Here is a 25,675-nt window from a genome sequence, read left to right on the forward strand (position 1 = left end):
GAGAATTATACGATATTTACTAGAACTCAAGGGATGTAATGTGCAACCATATTCACTGCATAAAATTATTCGTGTAAAATTCTCAACAGAAAGTCAACTAGGTGCCAATGTGACAGATTTCCGTCTGTCGCCTAAGTTTGAACATTTCTCAGCTTTCCCTGATTAATTATTCTTGTTATTGTAAAGCACAACAAGAAGCTTCACACAATCATGCTCAGGTCTTTATTAGTGCTAAGAGGATGCATGTTACAGTAAACTCAAAAAAACATCTATGGGAATTAAGAGGCTAAGGCTATATCTTCATTCATCCAGATACATTTGAAAAAAAAAAATGTTTCTTTGGCCTTCTGCTTACACTGAGACAGTGTGTCTTGCGAAAACAAAGCATATTGAAGACGCTCGCCCAAAGTGATACATTTGAAAACACCTGAGGTATTCGAAAATGACAATATCTATGTTTATACTGGTATGTGCCTGCTATGTGGAACTGTATTCACTTTCACAGTGTTGCCTAAGAACAATGTTAGTTTGTACAATCTTCACATTACATTCCTGGAAGATGACAGAAAATGTACTTGCTGTCCTGCGGCACGAGGGCAATCGTGTTTTAGACCATGTAATGGCGATTGAGTGCGACATGGATGCGCCAGTAAGTGGTGACATATTTTGTTAATACAATTATCGCGCCAGAATAGCGTGAGAACTTTATCTCTGTTATCATCTCAGTGAACATTTGGACGAGAAACTCTCAAAAAACGCTTGAAAACAGAAGAATGGACATAGAAAATGCCATTTTCACATGTATCTGGATTAATGTAGACGTAGCCTAAGGAACTAGCTGGGGATGTTGTTTTTCTGTAGCCTACATTTTCTCTACATCCATTTTCTTTTGGAGCTCCAGCTGAGGGTTGAACACCTCCTGGGTTTGCCCGAAGGTTGGTTGCTCATCTTCTGTGACGGCAGGGTCTGTATATCCTTCTTCACCCTCCAGTTCCCGAGGCTGCGTGACCTCTGCCTGCTCTCCTTGCTCGGAGGTGATGGTGTCTGGAGTCTCTGGAGCCTGAGGCTTGTCTGCAGACTCATGGACTCCCTCCGTGTCTCGCTCGATGCCCTCAACCGCCTCTTGAATAGCACCTTCTTTGTCCTTCTCTATGCCATCGCTGGGTTCTCCAACCTGCTCTCTTCCAGACTCAAAGGCCCCTGGTGCAGTTTCTGTGATGGACTGGGGTTGTGGTTCTCTAGATGGATCTACATCAGATACAGTCTGCTGGTCTCGTTCGCCCTCAGGATGCTCAGTTGAGACAGAGGGTTCAGGAGTCTCTCCCTCAAATGATTCCGGTTTAGCCTCGGCTTCAATGGCGTCTTGAGGCTCGTTGTCGTCTTGTTGTTTTCCCTCCATGGTTTGTGCCTCCGTCTCAACCTGTGGCAAACGTGAAACAGTTTTCAAATTAAGTCAAGTGCTTAAATGCCAAATCAAGACCCTAAAATGCCAGGGTCACTGTACACAAAAATTATTAATTTTCTGGGTGGTGAAGAAAGGCCATACGTCCCCTGCGGGAAAATAAGAGCTCGCATTTAATCTCTTTGTTGGTTATTAGAACAATTATGAGCCTGGTAATTGGAATTGCAGGGTGATTAATTTATAAACTGACTTCGACTTTGGCATTTGACGTTTATGGGGCATTGTAGAATCGTATACCTCTAATTATTTCTGGAATCTTTTTTGCAGTAATGTAAGAAATATATATTTTGTTTTGCAGCCTGTTACGACGGCACGGCTTAACGGTGCTGCAAATTGGCGTACGTTGAATAAGACATGCAATGGGTAAACAATATCTGCCATTTTTAAAGCATGATGACCACATTCTCTGCAATAACAATACAATTGAAATAATACGTTTTGAGATGCCCTTTTCCCCGTGCTTTTCCCTGCAAATGCAAATAGCTGTCAGCTTTTTAACATTAGACTGGCTAAAATACAGCACCTGAGAGACAGTTACCTACCTGCGATGTCTACCTATTATACAAGACCAATTAAGTACTGGAGAATGAATGGCTAGTGTTCAACCTTGGATTTACCTAGAAAAGTTTTCAATAGTGACAATAATAGTGCCACTTCACTATGAATGACAGAAAGCACCACTTAAATATAAGGGTGACACATTTAATAACTTATAAACAAGTGCAATGCATGCCACCCAGAACACTGAGTGCCTAATTTTGAGCTTCAGTTAGTGAATAAGTTCGGACTGCATTATTAAAGATTAAACGGCTGTCAGAACCAATCAATACCTGGATAGGGATAATGACATCAGCAGGGAGGGGAATGCTGGGTAATGGTACTTCCACTGTAAGGATCCCATCGGCGGACAGAAGCGACTGGAGATTTTCAGCATCAGCCCCACCTGGAAGTCTTAGGAAGTGGTGAGGAAAAATCTATAAATTTGCTTTTATTGATATAGACAGCATTGTGACAATTTGACAGTGAAATATTATATGCTAAAACAGAATAAAATCGACATTGAGTTAATGTTTTGTTTTTAAATAAATGAATACTTTTCAGCAATTAATTCACATTAAATTGATCAAAAGACAGTAAATACATTTTATAATGTTGCTTTTGAACTTTTTATTCATCAAAGAATCCAGAAAATAAATTATCACGGTTGTCAAAAATATTAAGCAGCACGACTGTTTTCAGCATTGATAATAATAATAAATGTTTCTTGAGTAGAAATCAGCATATTATAATGATTTCTGAAGGATCATGTGACACTGAAGACTGGAGTAATGATGCTGAAAATTCAGCTTAGCCATCACAGGAATAAAATACGCTTAAAAGTATATATTAAAATAGAAAACAATTTTAAACGATGATGATATTTCATAATATTACTATTTTTACTGTATATTTAATCAAATAAATGCAGCCTGCCCTTGGTGAGGATAAGACCGATTCAAAAACTTTTTTTTTTTAACAGCAGTTCAGATATAGTGTAGTGTGCATGTTAACACTTACTTGTATTTTCTTGCAAAACATCTAGCAATGTAGCCGTGCTCATCTTGTCTTTCTTCATGCTTTCCTTTGGATCAAATATATGAACACAAAATCATTCAGATTGATTAGCTCAAATAAGAGCATAATATATTTTGTAAATCATATTAAATATATATTTTTAAATATTTAGTAATTATAAAATGTACAATATCTCCAGGCTTATTCTGTTTTGTAGACTAATTACATGTATAATGTGTTATCTGAGATTGAGTTCTGTTGGAAAGGTGAAATTGAAAAAAAAAAAATGTATATATATTGATGATATATTAAATAGTACACTTTTTCACCCATACCTGCAATTTCCAAAAATCCGTCCTGTATTTTGACCGTAACCTCAGAGGGAGCGAAGTGATTGACATCCAAGCTAATTTTCCACTTGCACATCTCACCAACCACTTCCGACACCCCTCCACTCATCTCCCTGTGCAGTTTAGAGATGTGCTGTCCTGAGGCCTGAGTAAAGGGAGCGAACGCGGGTGTGCGCAAGTACCCGGGCCAAGACGACGTCCCCAGCCTCCTGAAGATGCCTTCGATCCAGCTGAGGTCTCGGGGGTCCAATAACGGAGGCAAGCCGTAATGTTGGTTAAAGATTACGCTGGGCCATCTGTAGCTCAGGGGATTCCAAGGTACCTCATGACAATATTGAGGCCTGGATGGTGACTTGATAGCATCCGCCATAGTGAGAAAATTGAAAAATCTAAGGAAGAACGATTTGTTTGGAAGGTCCAGCCACAATACGAATACAAAGACGCACTAACTACACAAAAAGAGATGCTGTAGAGAATGAAAGCAAAGACAAATGTGGCCGGTAGACATTGCAGACGCTGTTTATATAGCGTCCATGTGTTTTTAGCACTTACTAAGCAGTAACCATGATGCTACCAGAAGAGAATGTAGGGATGAAGTGATGGCTAGGTAGTTCAATCTGCTACCGGAGGGGTGGAAGGGCTCTATGGGAGACGCTAATTAAGGATATTTATAGATCTAAAGGGGAAGCAACAAATAGCTGTTTGATGAGAACTAACAGTCCCAAGTCCTGCTTAGCCTCTGACAGGCAAAGAGATTTTATTGAACTGATTGTTAATAGTGTCGTAGAAACTATTAAAGTGTTGAGGTGTCTATATAGAGGTTGCGAAGGTGTCTAAGTGCTTGTTAACTTTATTTCCTGGATTCAGAATGAACGAGTGCACAGGGGACCTTGCTTTAATGGACCCAGTGCAGCCAACTCACCCTTATTAATCTCAGTGCCGACTGTAGAGGTGCACATGCTGACTGCACAATTATATTTGCTCAACACTTTATTGTTTTGTTCAGGTTCTATTTAATATTCGGAATATTGGAGTCTGTCCCTGGTGTGCAATATACTTTAAAAACATATGAAATAGAATATTATTTCACTCAGTGAACTTTAGTATTAGGATGGTTGTTATTATAAACCTACATGGCCTGAGCAATATCTGTAATACACAGCTACGCTAATAATCCATCCAGCATGGCTTCAAATACAGTGGCCCTGACAGGTTCAGACTGGTTTTTTAAATTGTCTTGTTACCACTGGAGACCAAACGGACAACATTAGTCTGCTGGCGCACTGCAAGACTTTATGTTGAAGACTGCTGCTGCTTTTATATATATAAATATATCTAAACTACTGTTCAAAAGTTTGTTACTTTTGTTAAGTTTGTCAAAAGTTAGTACTGTAAAAAAAGATGTTATTGAAAAAAAGTCTCTATTGCTCACCAAGGCTGCATTTATTTGATCAAAAATACGGTAATATTGTGAAATAAAATTACAACTTAAAATAACGATTTTTCCTTTTTTAAATATATTTTAAGATTTAATTTATACCCGAAGTGTCAAATCTGAATTTTCAGCATCATTACTCCAGGCTTAAGTGTCATTTGACCCCTCAGAAATCATTCTAATATGCTGATTTAGTGCTAGAAAAACATTTATTTTTATTATCAATGTTATATTCTCCATTGTGCTGCTTAATATTTTTGTGGAAATAATTTTTTTCAGGATTATTTGATGAATAGAAAGGTTAAAAGAACAGCATTTATTTGAAACAGAAATCTTTTGTAAAATTATCAAATGTCTTAATTAAAACATTTTTATCAATTTAATTCATCATTGCTATATAAATATATATATTTTTAATGTGTATATATCTAATTCATTAGAATTTTGATGGACTGACGAATCTTCTTCTTTCAAACTAAAACAGTGAAAATGGCAGTTCAAACTCAGAGCGATGTCTCCTTACATTCTGGACCATGTATGGTTGACAAACCGTTTAAATGTGAGATGTTTTGGGAGAGATTTCATCGCAGACAGGAACCACTGACCCGTAGAGTCTACAGTTCAGTCAGAGGAAGCTGTGATGAGGATTGTGTTGGAGTCACTTCACCTGAAACCAAAGAAACTCATCATGAATTATCTGGGACAAGAAGAGAAGGTAGCACGATTTTTATGTAAGACACAACAAGCATAGGCTACTAATAAGTCTCTGGAATAGGAAAAAGTTAAAGGCACACAAATAACTTACCTTTTTTTGTTCAAAATGAGAAACAATTAAATAATGAGTCAGTAGGCTATACTTCATCAATCCTTCTTCCAAAACGTGATTTTGTCTTGGTTTTCGCGGGAAATTGGAGAGTTACGCACATACGTCACTCGAGTGTCTCGTCGTGTATCTGTATAATAAGGAAAAGTTGCTCCGAGAAATGATGAATGATGCACGCTAAATCTCCAACCTCCTGAGAATCCCCGTTTAAAATAAATAAATAAATAAATAACGCCGAACAAAGGAGAGTCAGTATTTTTTGCTGGCAACAAGAACACGACCGATCATGTAATGAGCTTTTCGGAGATGGTGAGAAGAGAACTGAGCTGAGGGGTTTGAAACCCGTTAAAAAGTGATGCGGAGATGGCGTTTTTATTACTCAACAGGCGAGTAATGTATTTTATTGCACAGATAAATTGCCATATGCAGACTAACCGTGTAGCAGAGTTGTAATTATCTATTTTGAAAAGTCATTTCATTATGGTTGTTGTGCTGGAATTTATTTTCCAGGAAGTATGCTAACTTACCTTGTCTATTAAAGTGTAGGCACGGGCAGCTACTGTTTCTCAGCTTGAGGTCCTTTCTGTCTTAACTGGTTATTAAGCCGCCTAGTGTAGCCTATAGTTGCTAGTGAATGTTGTTTAATTAATTAGCAGCATAGGCCTACATAATATTCATTATCATGCCAAACACTACAAGAGTTGTCATGACAGAACTTAGGCTAGGCCTACTTTCCAACTGTTTTTTTTTTCTTTCAGTTTCAGCATTTTAAAAAATCTTTACTACCTTTCTTTTAAACTCTGATGTGATTAGTGTGGACGTTTTCTCCCGTGGCACACGGTCCAAGCTCCATAGGAGCATCCACATCTGTCTTGATCCTCAGCCTAAAGTACTCCAATTACTCTTAATGGACATGGAAACAGAGCAAATTAATGACACTGACAGCATCACCTGCGACAAGGGCATCACCCTTCCCCACTTCCTTTCTCTTGTGTTGAGACAGACTGTTCCGTAGAGTCTCGTGGCTATAAAGAGTGAAGGATGCTCTTTAGTCTTGCTGAGGAGCTCAGCACGGCTCTGTGTTTCTCCCAGTGGCTTTACATAACCGACGCAGACGTAATGAATGAGACACAGAGCCTGTCGTTTGAAACACAATTACTCCTGTGAAGTGGGCCAGAGCAGTGCCATCTCTTCCTATAACCACATGCCTTAAATAGTAAAGTAAAACGCGCTGATCTGCAGAGAGCCTAATGCATCATGGGAATGTACAATGTCGAATGAGTGCCAGAGCTGTGAGCTTTGCATTTATTATCATTATGTGTTCAAGCATGTACAGGCAGGTTCCTTTTGAGTGTTCTTAGTATTAAGCGATGTGAATTGTTATTAGATGGCATGGCAACAGTAATGCAAGGAATGCTGTTATCCGATTATAAGTAGTGCTGCTGCTGTCGTGATATTTGCACCGTGCGTTTTCAAACAACTCCAGCAGTGCTCTTAAACCATTCTTCCAGATGGTCTGTTTAACATTCTAGTTGCGTAATCAGTAGTTGTACGCATTCCTTTTTGCGATGAAACAGAGTAGCGTGAGGCTTCTCCAAGGATAGACTAAACAAATGTCCTTTGTGCTCCTGTGGTGTGCTTTTATTTGCCACCTGTGTGCTCATTTCTCAAAAGCAATGAAGCGAACATATGCACGTTTGTATTTGCTTACGGAGTATTTGGATGTATTCTAGAGGGAGTATTATAAGATGCTGTTCTTTTTTTAAAGCATAAAGTTAAAGTATTCCTCCTAAGCTGCTTTCAAACTATAGTTTGGCAGTGTACAAGCGAATCATAATGAAAAGTAATTCAACTACAGTAAAGCTACCCTTTTTAAAAAGAAGCGGTATAAAACAATAAGGATCTAAATTATTGTAACAGCATTTAACTGATACACTAAATACAGCTAATACAACAAAACTATTTACAAATACTCATTTATAAAGCTGAGTCAAAACATGAAACCAGTATCAACTAAATTCATCTGCACTGTATAGGTGGCACAGAAGCTGCATCTGAAGTGGCATTACAAACTGTTAAATGCAGCTCTTAGGTGGCATGCATTTTTTAAATATAGAAATATGAAATGATGAATAAAAATCGAAATTAAGTTTAAATGTGAAACTAAAACCACCAGTAGGTGGCAGCACTATCTTTGTAAGCGAGTAATTGATTCAATCAACGTTTTCAAAATGGCTGATTCATTCAGTAATGAAACAAGTGACTGTCTGCGTCCGAAATCACATACTCCCTTGATAATGAATATGTACTTATTTTCAATAAATATTTCTGCACGACTGCAAAAAAAGTATGTTCCATAAAGTATGAATGTAATCCGAACGTACTACATTCGCCATGTTTTCATAATTATCACGTGACATACCAGTGTCAGTTACGTTGCTTCACTTCCATTCACAAATTCTCTCCCGTGGCCTCATGGGACAGTAGAGTGTCCAAAACTGTCCATTGTATGCACACTTCAGAATCTCGCCCAGGTACTTTTTGTTTACTCTTTTATGAATACTGTGAATTCGGACATACTTTTTTGTCACATTCTGTTTTTAACGTACTTTATTGTAGAGAAGTATGTGATTTCGGATGTAGTCTTGGGCCATTGAATCATTGACTCACTCGATTAATTTCAGTCAGTAATGAAATATGCAATGCATTGGAACTATTTTCATCTGAGCAAAAATACCAATATTGTGTCTAAATGTAAATCACGTATATTAACTTCTTGTGTATTAAGCTTGAAGTTATTTGGAATTATTAGCCAAATTTGGAACTGTGCTGATATTTGGGGAAAACAGCTCAATTGCTAATGTGATTTTGCATAACTTTATCATATGTTATTAATGTATAAAACAAGACCAAATGTGACTGAAATGGTCGCACTGTAGAGCCATCGTTTATTTGATCAATGAATCGTTCAAAATCGTACAAAATAATTCAACTGATTCAAAATTATCAACAATAGAGACTGAACATGACCTTGTGTGTAATACTTTCTAAAAGAGATATCAATGTAGGTCTTAAGGTCTACCACAATAGAGCTGCAATAGTGTCTCGACTGGAGACCTGGTCCTATTGTCGTGGTCCATAATCCGTCCTTGATCCGTCGTCTCTTTTAGAAGTTAAGTCCATAAAACCTGCGACCCACCTTTGTTGTATATTAAACATCAAATAGGCCTATTTTCCGATTAGTTATGATTGTGCAGCCCTCTGGCTTTCAGGGTGGACAGGCAAATTATTTGTTGTTGGACTTCAACTTCACAAATAGTCTCATTGGTTCAAAATCCAGCTCCACAAAGCTATAGATTAAACATTAAATGTATTCTATATGGGATTAATTGTCAACATAATCCATAAACCATCTGGTCTTATTGAACATATAATGTTGTTTTTAGTAACCAAGCATGGTCGATGTGAAGTTGATTTGCTCTTTAAGGTAACAGTTCCTTAAACTGTGTTTAAATGCGGCTCATATGTTGTGGCTTTAGGCTCAGTAGGGGTTGAACAGTGTGCTGTCAGTGGAGGCAGAGCTCTCTGGCATGTCTGGCTCAGACACAAGCAGATTTACTGCAAATGAGATCATCTATCAGCAGGGGAGAGGGAGGATGTGGACAAGGGCATGGAGGACATGAGCGAGGGAGCGGCCGGAGCAGAGACCTCTGTCTCCTTTTCTACCTCTATTCCAGAATTAAGAGATAGTATAGATAGCATTTGATAGGGTAAACGAGACTGAGAAGGGGAGCACCATGGCACAGTATTCACTGGAGTACAAAATTCTGAGACAACAGTCAATATCTAGGATTTAAATCCAGCTAATAGGGAATTCGACTAACATTCTGACTAGGTTCTCTAAAAGTTATGAACAAACATTCTCCCTGTAACATTAATCGTTCTTTCAAAGTTAGGTAAATGTTCGTTCAAAGTTATATGGTATTTTCTCTCAACATGTTAGCACAAAAACATAATTTTTTTTCCTGAAATGTTATTTAGATTATTTCAAAGCGATAAACTGTGATAAACAGAAAATGAACGGTTCAATGATGCAAACAGTATTCAACTCTGCTGTATAGCATAGCAGCTCTGAAAAGGCTATAGTAGACATTCAGTTGAAATCAGTGTAAAAACTGTGTAAAGTTCAATTGAGCTATAAAGCAGCTCTGCAGAAAATAGTCATTTCATCATCCAGCTAAGTAGAGTTCTCATCCAAGAGTGTCAGTGCAGTCAAATCAATAATATTGCTGAATATTAAGAGTCCCCAACTAAGCAAGCCAGAGGCGACATTTAACATTTAGATGTATATTTAGCGTTTTTTAAATGTTACTACTACTTCAGAGAACATTTAAAAATGAACGCTCCCATAATGTTTGCAAAATTTCTAACATCGAATGTTCCCTTAATCTTCATATGTAAGAGAAAACCAAGAGAAAACGTTTTTAAAATATTTAATGAACTGGAAGTTATAGAATAGCGTTTTCATATTTAATAGGAATGTGTGTGTGTATCATTTTTTTAGCAATAACACTTTGACATAAATAAAGAAAAAACATTTAAAATTCTGCACTGTTTCTAGAATACTGAAATTCTGAAATGTTTATGCTTATAATTTGTGATAAACGTTTTCATATTAAATAGAAAAATAGCCCCACTGCATGTGTCATGAGCAAAATGTATATCTCGACGAACTGTATATCTATGACAAAGCCTGAGATAATTGGCTTAGAACTGCATTATTACTAAGTGGGGAAAAACTTTGAGCACTTTGCCTTTAATGAACTTTCTTGTGTCGTAATGTCACATCTTTGGAATTTGTGGGCTGTATTTTAATTCTCATTCCTATGCAACTGTGCTGGCAGTGAAATCGTCCTGAAATGACTTGTGTTTTTCTACTAGGCACCAAAGGAGGAGATCTCTGAAGCCGATGACAATCTCGTTCACGAAACCCCTCCACATTCTTCACGGGAAAACGAGGTGTGAGGCTTTATCAGCAATACTCTCACACATACCCAATGATTATATCTCCACACACTGTCCTCTTTCTGCAGCTGAGTGAAAAATATGAGACGGCACACGGCATAGGTGCAAACAAACGTGTTAATTAAAATCAGCTGATTTGCTGTGCGAATATAGGTGCAAGTTCGATGTGGAATGTCACGTTCTGAGAATTGTGCCCATCCAGTCGATTACATTCACTTCAAGGGGTCATATTAGAGCACTTGCCCTCATTTTAGGGTTGCTTGCCTATTTTGAATTCATGAGCTGCTGCTTAAATATGTGAATTTTATAAGGGCTAAACAACAAGGATGCGTCAGTACATCTTACAATGATTATGGGTTTGCATTATATATATATATATATATATATATATATATATGTATATGTATATATATAATATATATTTTATACTATTATATATTGACCAGTATAATATATAGTCGTGGTCAGAATTATATAAATATGAGCCAAGAAGGCTGTGAATTTTGATCTTTCATTCAAAAAAATCTAACCTTTCATTGACATAAACCATTGAAAGAGGGGGAATAAAGTTTAAAATGTTACAAAACTCATCATTGAAGAACTTTATGATAAACATGTATTTGTATTAGTGTATTTGTGAGTCTATAGCTGAATATGTTATCAAATCAATAGAGAACACACTTTGTAATTTTGATGAAAGCAATGACTTTAATAAATTCCATTATCAGGGAAGAACATTTTTTGTGGTAGACCAGTGATAATAAAAAAAGAAAATGACGACATAATCCTATGTTGAGACCTGTTTATATATCTAAACAATTTAACAATTTATAAACAATTTATAACCCCCCCTCTAGAGATTGGTACCAAAGTATCCTTGGTTACGGAAAAGAGAGGACACATTTATTTCTTCGAATACATTTATGCCGCACAAGGTTAGGATTCCTGCTGTGCACTAATTATTGTTTATGTCTGCATCAATATGCTGGTGCAGTTTAGCTCTAAAAAGCAGCATTCACAGATGCTCTAGTTAAGCACTGCCAAATCACTTGATTGCTTACTGTATATAATAAATATGTATGTTTTCATAAAATATGATTATGCCTTTTTAGATCTGTTTAATGACTTTACAAATCTCCAAATAGCATACAGCATTTCTTATATAATAATAGTAATTAAAGGCCCACTGAAGTGCCTTGGAATGAGCAGTGTTACTGTTATTCAATGTGTTGGTGTAATTTGACACTGGAAGACAGGGTGGGACATATTGAACAGCTCCTACCCATTTTTTTAAATAGCCAAAAGCATTTAATTTACAGTTAAACCTAAGTTTATTCAGACAACTTGCTTTCCTAACTTACATACAGCAAATGTGCTATGGTGTCCTGTACCCACTAGTAAAAAAATATATACAAAATGATATATGGTGTCTATTTTTTTTGGTTTGACTGTATACAGTATCACAGCTCGGCCAGAGCCGTTTAGCTCAGCAAACCTTCATTTCCCTATCCCCTATGTAGTGCTATCTATTAATAGCGTAAGGGGCGGGACGCTTTAAATTCTAGAGAGCATTTAATTGGACAGAAATCTTCTAAGTGCGAATTTTGTCATTTTTTTGGAGCACACTAACTTATGGATAACCTTAAGGCTAACATATTCCTACTAAAAGCAAAAAAAAAAAAACGTTAAAAAATTATTGTGGACTTTAAGATGCTGTTATTATAGAAAGCAGGGGGTTGCAGTGTAAAAGTAGCCCAATTCTGTGGGAAAACCGCAGACTTGGCAACACTGAGCCATTGTGAAAACGTGTATGCGTTTGTGTATTCAAAGAACAATATTTTTTTTTCCTATAGGCAATAATGGTGGAAATGTTCAATAGCTTATACAGAAATCCGAATAGACAGTGATCAGTTAATCAAACAAAATTCAAATTAAGCACAAAAAGAATACAGAAGTCTATAGTTAATACAATTCTGAAGTCATAATGCCATTACTGGCATTTTAGTATAATGTTTGAGTTCATTTATCTGACGACACCAGCACATCTGTGATTAATTTTAAATTCATATGTAACCAGTCATTTCAATGCTTAACTGTGTGTTCCTGCAGCAAGCCCTAGTATTATCCGTTCTTCTTCTCCACCCCACTCTCAGCATCTTATGCGTCTTGCCCAGCGGCTATGGTTTCAAACCTGGCAGACATCACCAATGGCATTTTGTTTGTGGGGGAATCTAACACAGTCTCACCACAGGCAAGAGAGCTGTGTGTGTGTCTCTCTCACTCTCTTCCTCTCTTCCTTTTTCTGTGCGTCACAAAATGGTTGACATTTATGACAGACACGACCGTAGCCAAGCGTGTTGAAATATTCATACTCATTCTCATGAAGACTGGCATTTTTGAAAGGAAAAGTGCAATTATTGTGGCCGCATTCAGTGAAACAGTCTCAAGAGGATGAGGTCACCGCTGTTGTGGGGTTTTGTTCAATATTGCTTTAGTTATTTTGTTATTTTTACTTTTGGCCTTGATGATATGTGTAGCTGATGTACTAATTTTGAAAAAATAAAGTTCTCATTTCTAATAGAGATCTATTTACTGGCCTATTTTTTTTTAGGCCAAACCAGAAGTTAGCATCACCCTGGTTTCTTCAACCCCCAAAAATATTTAGATTTTTTTTTTGGCTTTTGGATTATTGTAGAAAATAAGCTCTGTGTCAAAAAAAGGTTTATGATTCTTACACGTTTTGTTCATCAGGATAATCTGCACAAATCACTGCAAAAACTCGTTGACTTTTGGACGGTGGAACTGTAAGTGCTAAAAATAATTTCTGGGTATTTGGCCTACACAAATATGTCATCCTTGCAGCACTCATATAGAGTGCTAGATAATATTGTATGACACTCAGGAGTTCTCAGTTAAGCTTTTAATTTTTAGCGTTGTTTCCATGTTTCTCCTGGAATTCTTTTAGAGAATTACAAATAAAATTATTGACATACAGTAAGACATGAGAAAATGTATGTGAAAACGTTAAATTTGGAAGAAGTTCACTTTTAAAGTCTGACATTCGATTACAGTGTCTGACTCTGAGCACATTGTTGAGATTTTACATTACTAGGGTCTTTTTTTTTTTGAAGAAATATCTGACAGCCTGGAGACTGTCCATTTGCTCTCCATTTAATCACATTATTATCTAGAAAACGAAGCATTAAAGAGATCTCACTTGTGATTTGTTTTTTCATAGAGGATATTAAATGAGCATCATGACAACTCTCAGAAGAGTTTAGCATGGTAATGTTAATTTGGTCTTGGCAGAATATACATGGGTTTCTGTGCAACGTCATCACGTAGATGCGCGCGCATCTAAGAGGCAGAAAGCAACAGTCTTTACGGCTATATCTAGCAGAAGCAGAGATGACGCGGAGCTGTTGTGCTGTAAACTAACCTAAATGCATAGGGTATGTCATGTTTTTATGATTCGCAAACTTAGTTGGACAATTTCATACTAGTCAACTAACTAACTTTTTACATAATGTTATATTAATATGCAAATGAAACACAAGCAAACAGATTCAACTCTGAAATTGCAGTTTATTATTGAGTCAACAAGAATTTACAAACAATGCGAAATCTACGTTAATTACAATGTTCTTTTACAGAACTCGGCATAACATATAGCAGTCTTGCCTCTTGGATGCGCGCGCATCCGGTATTGTTTGTATACAAGAAACCTGTGTATATCAGCTATGCTTTTTTATTTTTAGAACATTATTAAATACCAGTTAACTTTTAAAGCACGTTCTGTTAACGTTACTGGTAGAATGTTTGTCAGAGAACAACGCCAGAATGTTACCCGAACTTCTGAGAATGTTTCCTGTTAGCTGGGATGCATTTGCAGTTTAGTACATCTATCATTTTTCCTCTCCACTCACCCACTAAACCAAACATGGCTGTTTTGTCAGGTGGTGTGATGTTGCGGCAACATCCTCTTCAGAATGGAAATCCAACTGGAGGAAAATGCGGGCTGCTGGTCCGTTTACCCCTGTCTACAGATCATTGATCTCAACGCCTCCTGCAGGGTAAAAACACTCACCACCCCTTTCTTATACTCTCTATTCTGGAAACTTTACAAAAGTTTCCAGAAATTCATATTTTGATTTAGCATTTTTTTTTATATAATTATTTAAGATAACCTTTTCTCTATATGGCAAAAACAAACTGTGATTAGTCACTTCACATGCCAGTCAGGTGGTCTCCTGTTCAGAATAAGCTGCTTATGACTTTATGCCATAATTCAACAATCTGCCTACATGTGATTAAAGCATTCCTGATAACTTCGTAGTGTCACACATCTCCACGCATATGATTGGAATACTAACACATCACGTCAGATAAACTCCCTGACATTAAAATGTTGTTCACACAAACATATAAATGCATTAAACGAAGGAAAACAGGAAAATAATGCCTTTCTCTGCTGGAATGAGCCACGGCAATCTGAAAGAGTTTTCACCGTGAGGGTCTCAGCTTCCAGAAAAACAAAATTCATTCAACCATAAGTGTCACCCAGCAGGATAGAGCGATTACCCTCTGACTAGAAGGATCTAATGCAACAAAATGAAAAGAAAAAATAAACACGGCTCATTTAGACTGTCTCTTGATGGAATATAATGTCACGCTGGAATCAAAGTACATCTTTGATGCATCATTACTCCTTTGATAAGCTATTTGCATTTTCTGCCTGCACTTGAAAAACATTTTTTTGGTTTTGACGGGGACATGGTGTTTATACTGTAGTTACCTCAAGCGGCCTGTAAGAGGTGTAGGCTACTGGATCTGAAGGCTGTCCATATCATTCATACGCACTGCATGATTTACCAAGCAGGAGCTTTGCTAGGACATTCCATTTGATTTGATACTTTGTTATCAAGTTTGACACTGATATCATCTTTAATGTATCTAAAAGTGTCCAGATAAATTTTTTTTGGGGCCCTGTACTTCACGCACACACTTCTCGTCCGTATCTGCTGGACATAACTGTGCTGCTACAGCAATGATATACCATATGGAAGTATTTCTCAAGGCTATTTTGAAAGTATAGACACATTCACTACCATTCAAATATTTGGGGTCAAATATTTTTTTTTAAATATATTAAAGTAGAATTTTAATTATCACAGTATTACTGTTTTTTTTTTTTGTGTGTGTTTTTGATTCTTTTACTGTGTTTTTGAGCCTTGAGAAATTTTACTGACCCCAAACCTTTGAACAATAATCTTTAAAAAAGATCTTACTAGTTAAAATTATACTGATTTTTGCACCACATGTATGCATTTAAAATGTATTAATAGCTGTTTATTTATATATGACCCTTGTAATAATGCATTTCAATGTGGTTGTATTATTTAACCGCTATAAAAATGATCGTTCGACTTTTGAATGAAGATCTTATTATCGACAACTTCTCTAAGAACCTGGTCATCTGTGCTTTGAATATGGGAGTATATATATATATAATATAGCAATCCTGTTTCATCACCTTTGTGTCTTTTAAGCCGGATATTTAACCCACGTATCACATTGTGGCTAACTAAACTGTGAAGGTTGCGTGATGTCAAGAAGCTTGTTGTCTGCTAACAGTGAGTAGGTGGATGTCATTCATCAGAGGCCTGATTAAACATCTTAACCTTGAAGTTTGAAGAGAAAGCAGAGAGCAAAGCGATGCCTCTACTTCATGTTGAAAAGAAAGTGAGAGGAATTCATTTATACACGGCCTTGAAATGTTAGCTTGTAACAAATGAGCCAAAGCTCATCTCTCTCTCTCTCTCTCTCTCTCTCTCTCTCTCTCTCTCTCTCTCTCTCTCTCTCTCTCTCTCTCTCTCTCTCTCTCTCTCTCTCTCTCTCTCGCTCTCTCTCTTTCTCTTTCTCTTTCTCTTTCTCTTTCTCTTTCTTTCTTATTTTATATCAGACAGATTTTTTTCTTTCAACTTTTAACAGGAGATTGAACACCGAATCAATTAACATTGGATTTGATTCTCACAGTTTCCACAAACAATACCACCAGTGTCCATAGGTGTGTTCACACAGGAGATACAAAAAGTAAAATAAATGTTTTTAATCAAAAACTCTGTCGATACCATAAAGGAGTCCTCACAAAAGCAACCGACTCACATATACTGTATATAACACGCACGCACACATGCGCACAGACAGATAGATAGATAGATAGATAGATAGATAGATAGATAGATAGATAGATAGATAGATAGATAGATAGATAGATAGATTTCTTTATAAAAATAATTGCTGGATGAAAGATTGGCTAGACAGCCTCAGTCTGCTGCTGTTTTTCTGTCAAGAGGGCTTTCAAGATACACAAAGCTTTGATTCTGTATCTGATGTGATTTGTACGTTGTGTTTAAAAAAATGAAAAGAAAGCTGTCAGAAAGGCATGTTTTAGGTCTTATGTTGTACATCAACTTGTAAACTAAGCAATTATACAGAATTTCAAAGCTGCTGACACAAGGTTACATGTTGTGCCCTGCAGTATAATTTCATTTGCATACACTTTTTTTTTTTTTTTTACTTTATAAATATGATTTGTAGGATATATATTATAAAAAAATATATGTTCTTTTTTTCCTAGCGAGTGTGTGTATCGTCAGTTGTGCTGTTTGTATTGGCTGCTGGAGGCAGCGTTCTGGAAGATTTGAACCTGTTACTTCCTGTTGGGATGCCAGGTGAGTGAGAAAAAATAATAGAGTTTGTTTTCTGGGACAAAGTCATTCTTTAAGCTCTCCTCCATCATTGCATGTAGACTACCGTTCAATAGTTGGGGTCGGTTTTGTGAAGTATTATCACAACTTTTTAACTTTATATACATATAAATGTATATTGCAGTTAAAAAGTTGTGATAATATTTACATTGTACTTAATACTTGATAATATTTACATTGAGATGCATTAATAAAAGGGTCATAAATAAATAAACAGCTATTAATATATTTTAAATGCATACATGTGGTGCAAAATCAGTATCATATATATATATATATATATATATATATATACATATATATATATATATATATATATATATATATATATCTGTGATGGCAAAGCTGAATTTTCAGCATCATTACTCCAGTCTTCATTGTCACATGATTCTTCAGAAATTATTCCGATATGCTGATGTGGTGCTCAAGAAACATTTCTTATTTTTGTCCGTTTGAAAACATGAGATTTCAGGACTCTAAAGAAAGGCCTTTTAATATATTTCTAAAAAATGTTGTGGTCCATATGAATATTTTTGCTGTGAAATCTACAGATTTGTATTAAGTAAATGTAAGAATAACTTTTATTGTAATAAGCGGAAGCAAGAGAAGGCAGACAGAGGAGAGGATCCAACTGCAGGTTAACTAGGAACACGGCGAGCAAGGGAACAGAATCAAAGCAAACAGTCTATCATAACTTACAACAAATGACAAAACAAGAAGCACAAGTGCTATATATACGAGATAACAAGATAACAAGACACAGACAATCAAGAGGAAAACTATATGAAAAGCTAAAAGGACTATAAAGATGCCAGACAGAACATGGAACAGGAAGCATTACAAAATCCAGGGACAAATAAAGAGGCCACATTACAGTTATTTTGTTTGTTATATTTCAATACATTCACCTACTGGACTGAAGCAAATTAGGTTTACTTGTTTATCGATATATCATTAAAAAAAATCATGTTAAAATGTGAATATCAAATATTATGCATCAGGCTTTTACGTAATGTTTGTACATCTCTCAATTATCATTGTACTGCATTGTAGGCCTATTACATGTTTTGCCACTTCCAAAAAAAACTAAAAAAAAATGCAGAGCTTTGATGATAAAACCATTTAAATATCATCTTAGTAAGTCATATTATTGGGAGATATTGAGTGAGTGACACCTGATATTGGTATGCACGCAAGTAGTCTGCTATACTGTTATCATTGATTTACATACAAGCTATCAGAATTCCATCTTACTTTTTGGCCTTATAAATATCAACAACTGCACAAGATTGCATATTCTTGATTAGTTTTGGCCTCTGAATAAAATTGAGGCGTTTTTTTCCTTGAGTGTGAGCTCCATATTCTCCTATCATACTGTATGAGCCATAATAGCCTGATGTATTAAAAAAACAAAACATATGCAAACTTTTTTGTTTGTTTAAATGGTCAATAAACTGTTCCATTAAAAAAAACAGACTATTATTTCATATGTCAGGTTTTACAGAGTAAAAAGTAAAGAAAGGTGGTTCTTGGACTGGCAAGACCAGGTTTGGGTCTTCGAGTTAGGATTTGGGCCTTGAAGGGTCTAAAGCACAACGTTCCTGTATTTCTGATTCCTGATTTGGATCAAAATTGAATAATGGAATTGTTTATTTATAACTGGTTACAAGTTACTAATCCTAAGCAAGTGATTGACCGAAGCCGTCACAAGACAAAAAAAACCTAAGTCAATTAAGCGAATAAGTTTCAAAAATTAAACAAATTAAAATGTGCTCTTAATTAAACAGCCTAATATTGCTCTCATTGTGTTGGTGGAATTCTTACTGACATCAATGCTGAATGACATAATTCAGTGTAGAATAACAAACTAGATCTTACTGAGTGTGTCAAAGAATCATTGAGTCATTTTGAATAGTTTATGAGTAGCACATCACGCACAGTATTGACAAGTTTGCGTCTTTTCCGCGGCTACGTTTAACTTTTAATAAAAAAATTTCCAACGGGTTGATTTCCACCCCCGTAAGTACGATTTCGGTGCTCCAACACTGCCAAAAAAAACCCGGATGTACAAATTTAATGTAGAATTCAGCCACCCGATGGAGAAAATCTCATTGGGCATTTTTTGGGCTACTTTTGATTGACCATTGAGCTACTTTTGTTGTAGTGACCCCAGCGTTCTAACAATGAACTCATTAAGATAACGCCCTTTTTACCTGGTCTGACTGGAGTCTGATGTGCTTGGCATGTTAAAGCAGCCAGTGTATGTGAACGGGTGTGGACACAAAAACATTTTGGTCTGTAGGTCATCATAAATAATAATATATTTCCATTAAAGTTCAAAAAGTTGAATGTTATTTTGGGGATTCAGGATGCAGTTGTTCTTTTCTGAACTGCTTTTAGTCGGTTGATCCATCATTTAACAGCTATGTTTTTATCCTTGGTATCTTCCAGAATGCTTTCTACATTGGCATACCCACTGGAAAATCCTGGAACAAAAGTTATCTGCATCGCTCAAGGGCACAACTGTGTTCTAGTACTTGAACTGCCTGTTCCAGGTTTGAACCGGCAATCTTAAAATTACTAGCCTAGAGCATTTCATACTAGGCCACCCGTGGCCTTTTGTGAGGATTTATGTGTGTCGAAACATTCCAATATACATTATAGACATTCCAGTTTTTGGTCAGCGGTAATTTTTTCAGTTGTGTGTGAGAAAACACACTAATAAAGTGATATAGCTTCAAGCCCAATAGTCAACAAAACTCACTCAATAAAAGCGTAATGTAACTACTTGTGCACCAAGTTGAAACAGATGTTTTGATGCATTGCAATGCGTCCAATACTATTTATTTTTGATTATTAAAGGATGAATTAAATTGATCGTGACAGCATAGTGTTACAAAAGATTTCTATTTCAAACAAATGCTGTTCTTTTTAACTTTGTCCTGGACAAAAAGCATCAGTTTCCACAAAAATTGTAAGCAGCACGACTGTTTTCAACATTTATAATAATGAGCACCAAATTAGCATATTAGAATGATTTTTCAAAGGAGCATGTGACTCTGAATACTGGAGTAATGATGCTGAAAATTCAGCTTTGCATCACCGGAATACATTACATTTAAAATATCAAAATTGAACACTGGTATTTTTTTATTTTTATATATATATATTTTTTTTTTCTTATCAAATAAATGCAGCTGGTTTGCATAACAGACTTCTTTCAAAAATATTAAAAGAATCGGTAGCACTTTACAATGAGGTTCCATTAGTTAACATTAGTTAATGCACTGATTGACATAACTTACTATGATCAATACATTTGTTACTGAATGTATTAATCTTTGTTAACATTAATTAATAAAAATACATATATTCACTGTTAGTTCATGTTAGTTAAGGTCTATTAAATAATATTAACAGATACAACTTTTGATTTTAAAAATGCATTAATGTTGAAATCAACATGAACTAAGATTAATAAATGCTTTAGAAGTTTTTTTCTTTCTTTCATTGTTAGTTCATGTTAACTAATGTTAACAAAAGGAACCTTATTGTAAAGTGTTACCAAAAAATCTTACCGACCCAAAAACGTTTGGATGGTAGTATGGGATTTCATAAATAGTTGTGCAATTTTGAACACGCATAATTCCACTCTTTAGTGTTCTGCTAATTAGCACTGTGCGCCATAACTTTTTTTCTGTATTTTAGGAAGGTGTAACCTCTTCTAGAGTGCATGCTGGTTTGATTTAATTGGTTTCATGTGCATGTAGTGATTGTGAAACTGTCTGTTCATGCATAAAATTGAGTTTAATAGCTTAGAAGTGTATCACGTGCGTCTTTTTTAAAGTGACATTGATTCTGGAAAATGGCAGATGGTCTCTCTGTGTGTGTGTGTGTGTGTGTGTGTGTGTGTGTGTGTGTGTGTGTGTGTGTGTGTGTGTGTGTGTGTGTGTGTGTGTGTGTGTGTGTGTGTGTGTGTGTGTGTGTGTGTGTGTGTGTGGACTGAACCACACTAATACAGAGAACCAGACTGTGTCCCCTGAAGTCATGACCTAATTCAGCGATGGGCACCTTGGTTCCTGGAGGGCCACTGTCCTGCAGAGTTTAGCTCCAACCCTAATCAAACACCTGAACAAGCTTATCAATGTCCTCAGGATTACTAAAGATGCAGGCAAGTGAGTTTTTATCAGGATTGGAGCTAAACTCTGCAGGACCATAGTTGCCCATCCCTGACCTAATTAGATTTGCACCATTTTTTTTTTACCTTCATATTTTACATTTTAAATGATATTTTAAGATGCAAGCATGTAGAAATATTTGGATTTGTATAGACACTTCATAATTTTTGTGGCCACTAGACTATGACAGCTATGTTGTCATCTTAAATATGAATCCAATCCAATTTTGTTGTTTAGTATCACACTTAGTATTGTTACTTACATTTTACATATACATTTTATAAAGCTGTTTGCTTTATATATGGTTTTATGCACCATTGATCAATATATATATATATATATATATATATAACCTTTTATTCAGCATTGCAAGGATGCATTTAAAGTTACAGTAAAGAATCTTTACTTATCTTTTACCTAAAATTATCATGTTTACACAAAAAATATTGGACAATCCGTCCAATACTATTTATCAATATTTATTAAAGGATGCATTCAATTCATCAAAAGTGACAGCAAAAAAAACATTTAAAATGTTACAAAAAAAAATCAATTCTGTTCTTTTTAACTTCGACCTGAAAAAAGGTATCAGTTTCCACAAAAATATTAAGCAACACAACCATTTTCAACACTGATAATAATAAGAAATGTTTCTTGAGCACCAAATCAGCATATTAAAATGATTTCTGAAGGATCGTGTGACATTGAACTGTAGTGTACATTAAATATATATAGCTGCCTTTTTAGGATTAGGGGTTTGTTTAAATCACTAAGCTCAATTTTGATCAATAGTAATAGAGATACTCGCCTTAGCCATCACAACTAATGAGAGCTTACAGGAACAACACCAAACTGGAACAACAAGGATCAGAGTTAATGGAGAAATGATGAAGCCCTTGAATTTAGGTGGTGTTTAAGAGAGAGATACGGAGGAAAAAGAGAGATAGAGAATTTAATCCTTCATCTCCTGGAGCTACAGGTTGGTGCTAGTGAAGGATGAGGAGAGGGAGGCCAAGACAAATGGAAAAAGAGGGAGAGAAATTGTAAGAAGCGTCTCCCAGAAGAGCCTGGAGGGGCTCCTACCATCCCAGAATCCAATTTCCAATAAAGTGAAGCTTTATGGGAAAACGGTACAGCATGGCAGAGAGCAGATATTACAAAAAATAATGAAACTTTATCAGCCGCCGTTAAAACCCAAGCCGAGAGGAGAGGGAGCTTGAGATGTGCGCACTTGTTTTGCTCCATCCTTCTATTCCTTTCCGTCCTCTCAAGGTGACATACGATTTTGATAATACTCCAGGTTTGGCGAGCACATTATGAAGAGATCACGCAAATAATTAATATGTCAAGAAATGTTGTGCGTCTCTTTATCTGTCTCTGTCTGTCCTTCTCTCCCTCTCTCCGTATCTTTCAGGGACCCTGGAAGGAGCAGAACCACGATAAAGAGGCTGAATAAGGAAAAGGCAATGGAAGCCAAGTGGGAGCAGTTTATCGCCCCGCCAAAGGTTTTCTCTGCCAAATAGGCTCTTTCTCGCTGGAATTTCTGAGTTCCTCTGGCTCCACTGGAGCTCTATGAAGCGATGTGTTCTCCTCAAGCACACCAGTGGGATTTAGACAAGTGTGCCACATTAGTTGCTTTCTGGAAGACACAGTAAATAAGAAAAGGGCTAATTACACTCCCGGCAGAAAGAAACTGTTATGTAGAGTGGCTTAATGGCTAAATATCTGAGCTGGTAACCAAGTGAGCTATGAGCCATCGCCATTGTGGCCATTGATCAAGAAACTTTGGGTGTGTTTGTGGTGGAATACTAGCATGCTGCATGGTATACACTAATAATGCAAAATAGTGTGTGGAAAAAGATAGTATTGAAACATTTAAATCAGTAGTTTTCTACATTTTATCAAGTCACATTTATTCGTATTGCACTTCATACAATACAGACTGTTTAAAAGCAATTCACTAGAAAAATTAACAGTGTTAATGTTGTAAATATATTCATTCATTTTTTTTTTTTTACTTTTACTTTTTTCGTTACAGTAGAGTAAAAAGGGTTTGGTCGCCCAAAAATGAAAATTCTGTCATTAATTACTCACCCTCATGTTGTCCCAAACCCGTAAGACTTTCTTTCATATCGAGAACACCAATGACAATCTTTTTTGATGAAATCTGAGAGCTTTCTGTCAATGTTTATGTGTGAATAAAAACCTAAATCTGTTCATTACATAAAGTGATCATGTCACTTCAGAAAAGTTGGACTAAACCGCTCAATTCATATGGATTAGTTTTACGATCTCATTAAGAACTTTTGGAAGCATCAAAGTGGTAGTTGCGTAGCTGTCAATAGAGGGACAGAAAGCTCTCAGATTCCATCAAAAAGATCTTCATTTGTGTTCTGAAGATGAACGAAAATCTTATGGGTTTGGAACGACATCCAGGGTGGCGCTTCATTTTCACGCTTAATTTTTATGCTTCAAAATTACAGATTTTTCCTTTTTGGGTGAACAAACTCAGAAGTAGTTCTGAAAAAGAATTTTTTTTTTCTTATTAAATTATCCTGAAAATGAATTCACTTTCTTTAAGAAAAAAATTCTCTTGATTTTGGTCTGAAATGTCGACGCGACAGGTTTTCATGAGATTTATTTTTTCTCTCCATCCCTTTCCAACAGGCACGGCATCTCACATCCAGGCCATTACATTTTTCTTCAGGGAGTCATCTGACCCGGTGTGTTTTCCTCCTCAGTACCGGGGTCATCAGTGGGCAGCTTGTTGTCTTTGACAACGGCTCCAGAGCACACCTGTGATGAGCCTGTTTACACCAAGGTCATCGAGACTCAGAGCGTACAAGAATCCGATTCTGATTCTTCATCATCAGAATGTAGGTCACAATGGTCAACCTTCATGCATGAATCTTTCTGATGTACGTGAGATCTTCATAGTTCCATGATGTTTTAAGCAGCTAAGGCATACAAGAAGATGTCAAAGTTTGACTGTTTTATAGGACTTTTTTTATTATTTTTTTATCATTATTAGTGCTACAATCTATGAAATGCTGTTGACTGACACAGACAATTTTGAGTTTGTAGAAACCTATAATGGAAGTCTAGCTATCAAGTGGACATGCATCACAAGTACATTTTTTGAAGAGTGTGCCCATAACATTTAATACATTCAACTTTTCTGGAGTCTTGTTATAATGACTTTATCTTATAAAATGGATAGTTTGGGCTTAAATTCTGATTCAGCTGTTTATACAATACCCATCTTTAATAGAACCAATAGAGTCTACCGTTCAAACGTTTAGAACAGTAAGATCCTTTTTGTTTTGTCATTGTCAGTTTTATTAATGGCAGTTAATTTATGATTGTCAGTTCTGACAGATTGAGAACAGGAAGAAAGATAGGATTTTATTAAGTCGACAAGCTCTATTGAAAAATGAAATTATTTCCATTTTTCATAAGAGACTTTTTTTTTTTAAACATAAAAAATTCATGTCCGTTTTACAGTGTAATTATACATTTAAGTACTGAGTAATAGTAATGAACTACATTTACTTACTATAGGGTTAGGGTTGGGAATAGGGGTTGGTTTAGGGCTAGTTGCAAGTAATTACGCATAGTTTATAGTTGTTACTACAGTAGCTACATGTAACGTGTTACAAGGACACTGTAAAATTAAGTGTTACCAAAAAATCTTACTGACCCTTACATTTTTGAATGGTATAGTGTAACCAGAGACAAGTCGTTCCACCTCAAAATTATTTAGACAAATATACAACTGAAGTAACAAAAGTAGTCGTTTTAAAATTAAAAAAACGTGTAAGTGTGCTTTAACCAAAATACAGTTATCACATTTTTGCGTTTAGCCCTCAGCTTGCTCCATAGGTTGCCATTGCAAGTGCAAAACACCTGGGGACAAATCGAGATAATATTCTGAAGCAATTTACAACACGGCACAGCTGCTGTGAAATTGATACAGATAAACACACTCATTGATTCACAGCCTGAGTGACTTTCACTGGTCTTGTTCTTGATGGGTGGAGCACAAAACGAGTGTTATCTGTTTGCCATCTCACTGCCA

The 25,675-nt window shown here is 36.1% G+C and overlaps 1 protein-coding gene and 2 long non-coding RNA genes across 4 annotated transcripts; 2 read left to right on the forward strand and 1 right to left on the reverse strand.

Annotated features, from left to right (window-relative positions):
• Positions 1 to 209: 209 nt before the first annotated feature.
• LOC306995644 (uncharacterized protein) lies at positions 210 to 5,485 on the reverse strand. Of its 2 annotated transcripts, XM_079607431.1 has the most exons (5): positions 5,352 to 5,485; positions 3,352 to 3,755; positions 3,020 to 3,083; positions 2,293 to 2,413; positions 210 to 1,420 (listed from the first exon to the last, which is right to left on the reverse strand). In XM_079607431.1, the coding sequence occupies exons 1-5, from the start codon at positions 5,384 to 5,386 to the stop codon at positions 863 to 865; spliced, it is 1,182 nt and encodes a 393-aa protein (XP_079463557.1). In that variant the 5' UTR covers positions 5,387 to 5,485; the 3' UTR covers positions 210 to 862. The 2 variants fall into 2 exon arrangements, with proteins under 2 accessions (XP_079463557.1, XP_079463556.1); XM_079607430.1 differs by lacking the exon at positions 5,352 to 5,485 and having other exon boundaries at positions 220 to 1,420; positions 3,352 to 4,873.
• LOC306995645 lies at positions 5,388 to 14,720 on the forward strand. Its single transcript, XR_013796903.1, has 3 exons — positions 5,388 to 5,516; positions 10,566 to 10,643; positions 14,606 to 14,720. It is a non-coding gene; the product is annotated as an uncharacterized lncRNA (long non-coding RNA).
• A 2,568-nt stretch (positions 14,721 to 17,288) lies between these two features.
• LOC306995608 lies at positions 17,289 to 24,473 on the forward strand. The gene is made up of 3 exons (XR_013796898.1): positions 17,289 to 17,383; positions 23,012 to 23,102; positions 24,265 to 24,473. It is a non-coding gene; the product is annotated as an uncharacterized lncRNA (long non-coding RNA).
• Positions 24,474 to 25,675: the final 1,202 nt, after the last annotated feature.

The sequence above is a fragment of the Phoxinus phoxinus genome, assembly GCF_949152265.1.
Source record: "Phoxinus phoxinus genome assembly, chromosome: 3".
In the NCBI taxonomy this organism is placed as follows: Eukaryota; Metazoa; Chordata; class Actinopteri; order Cypriniformes; family Leuciscidae; genus Phoxinus; species Phoxinus phoxinus.

Bases quoted from the DNA above. Each gene is read 5' to 3' on its own strand.
- LOC306995644 (XM_079607431.1), bottom strand. From the start codon at position 5,386: ATGAAATCTCTCCCAAAACATCTCACATTTAAACG. The intron at 3,756-5,351 runs GTTTGTCAACCA...GTTCTTCCTTAG, and splicing joins AAACATCTCACATTTAAACG to ATTTTTCAATTTTCTCACTA. The intron at 1,421-2,292 runs GTATTGATTGGT...CGTTTGCCACAG, and splicing joins ATGTCATTATCCCTATCCAG to GTTGAGACGGAGGCACAAAC.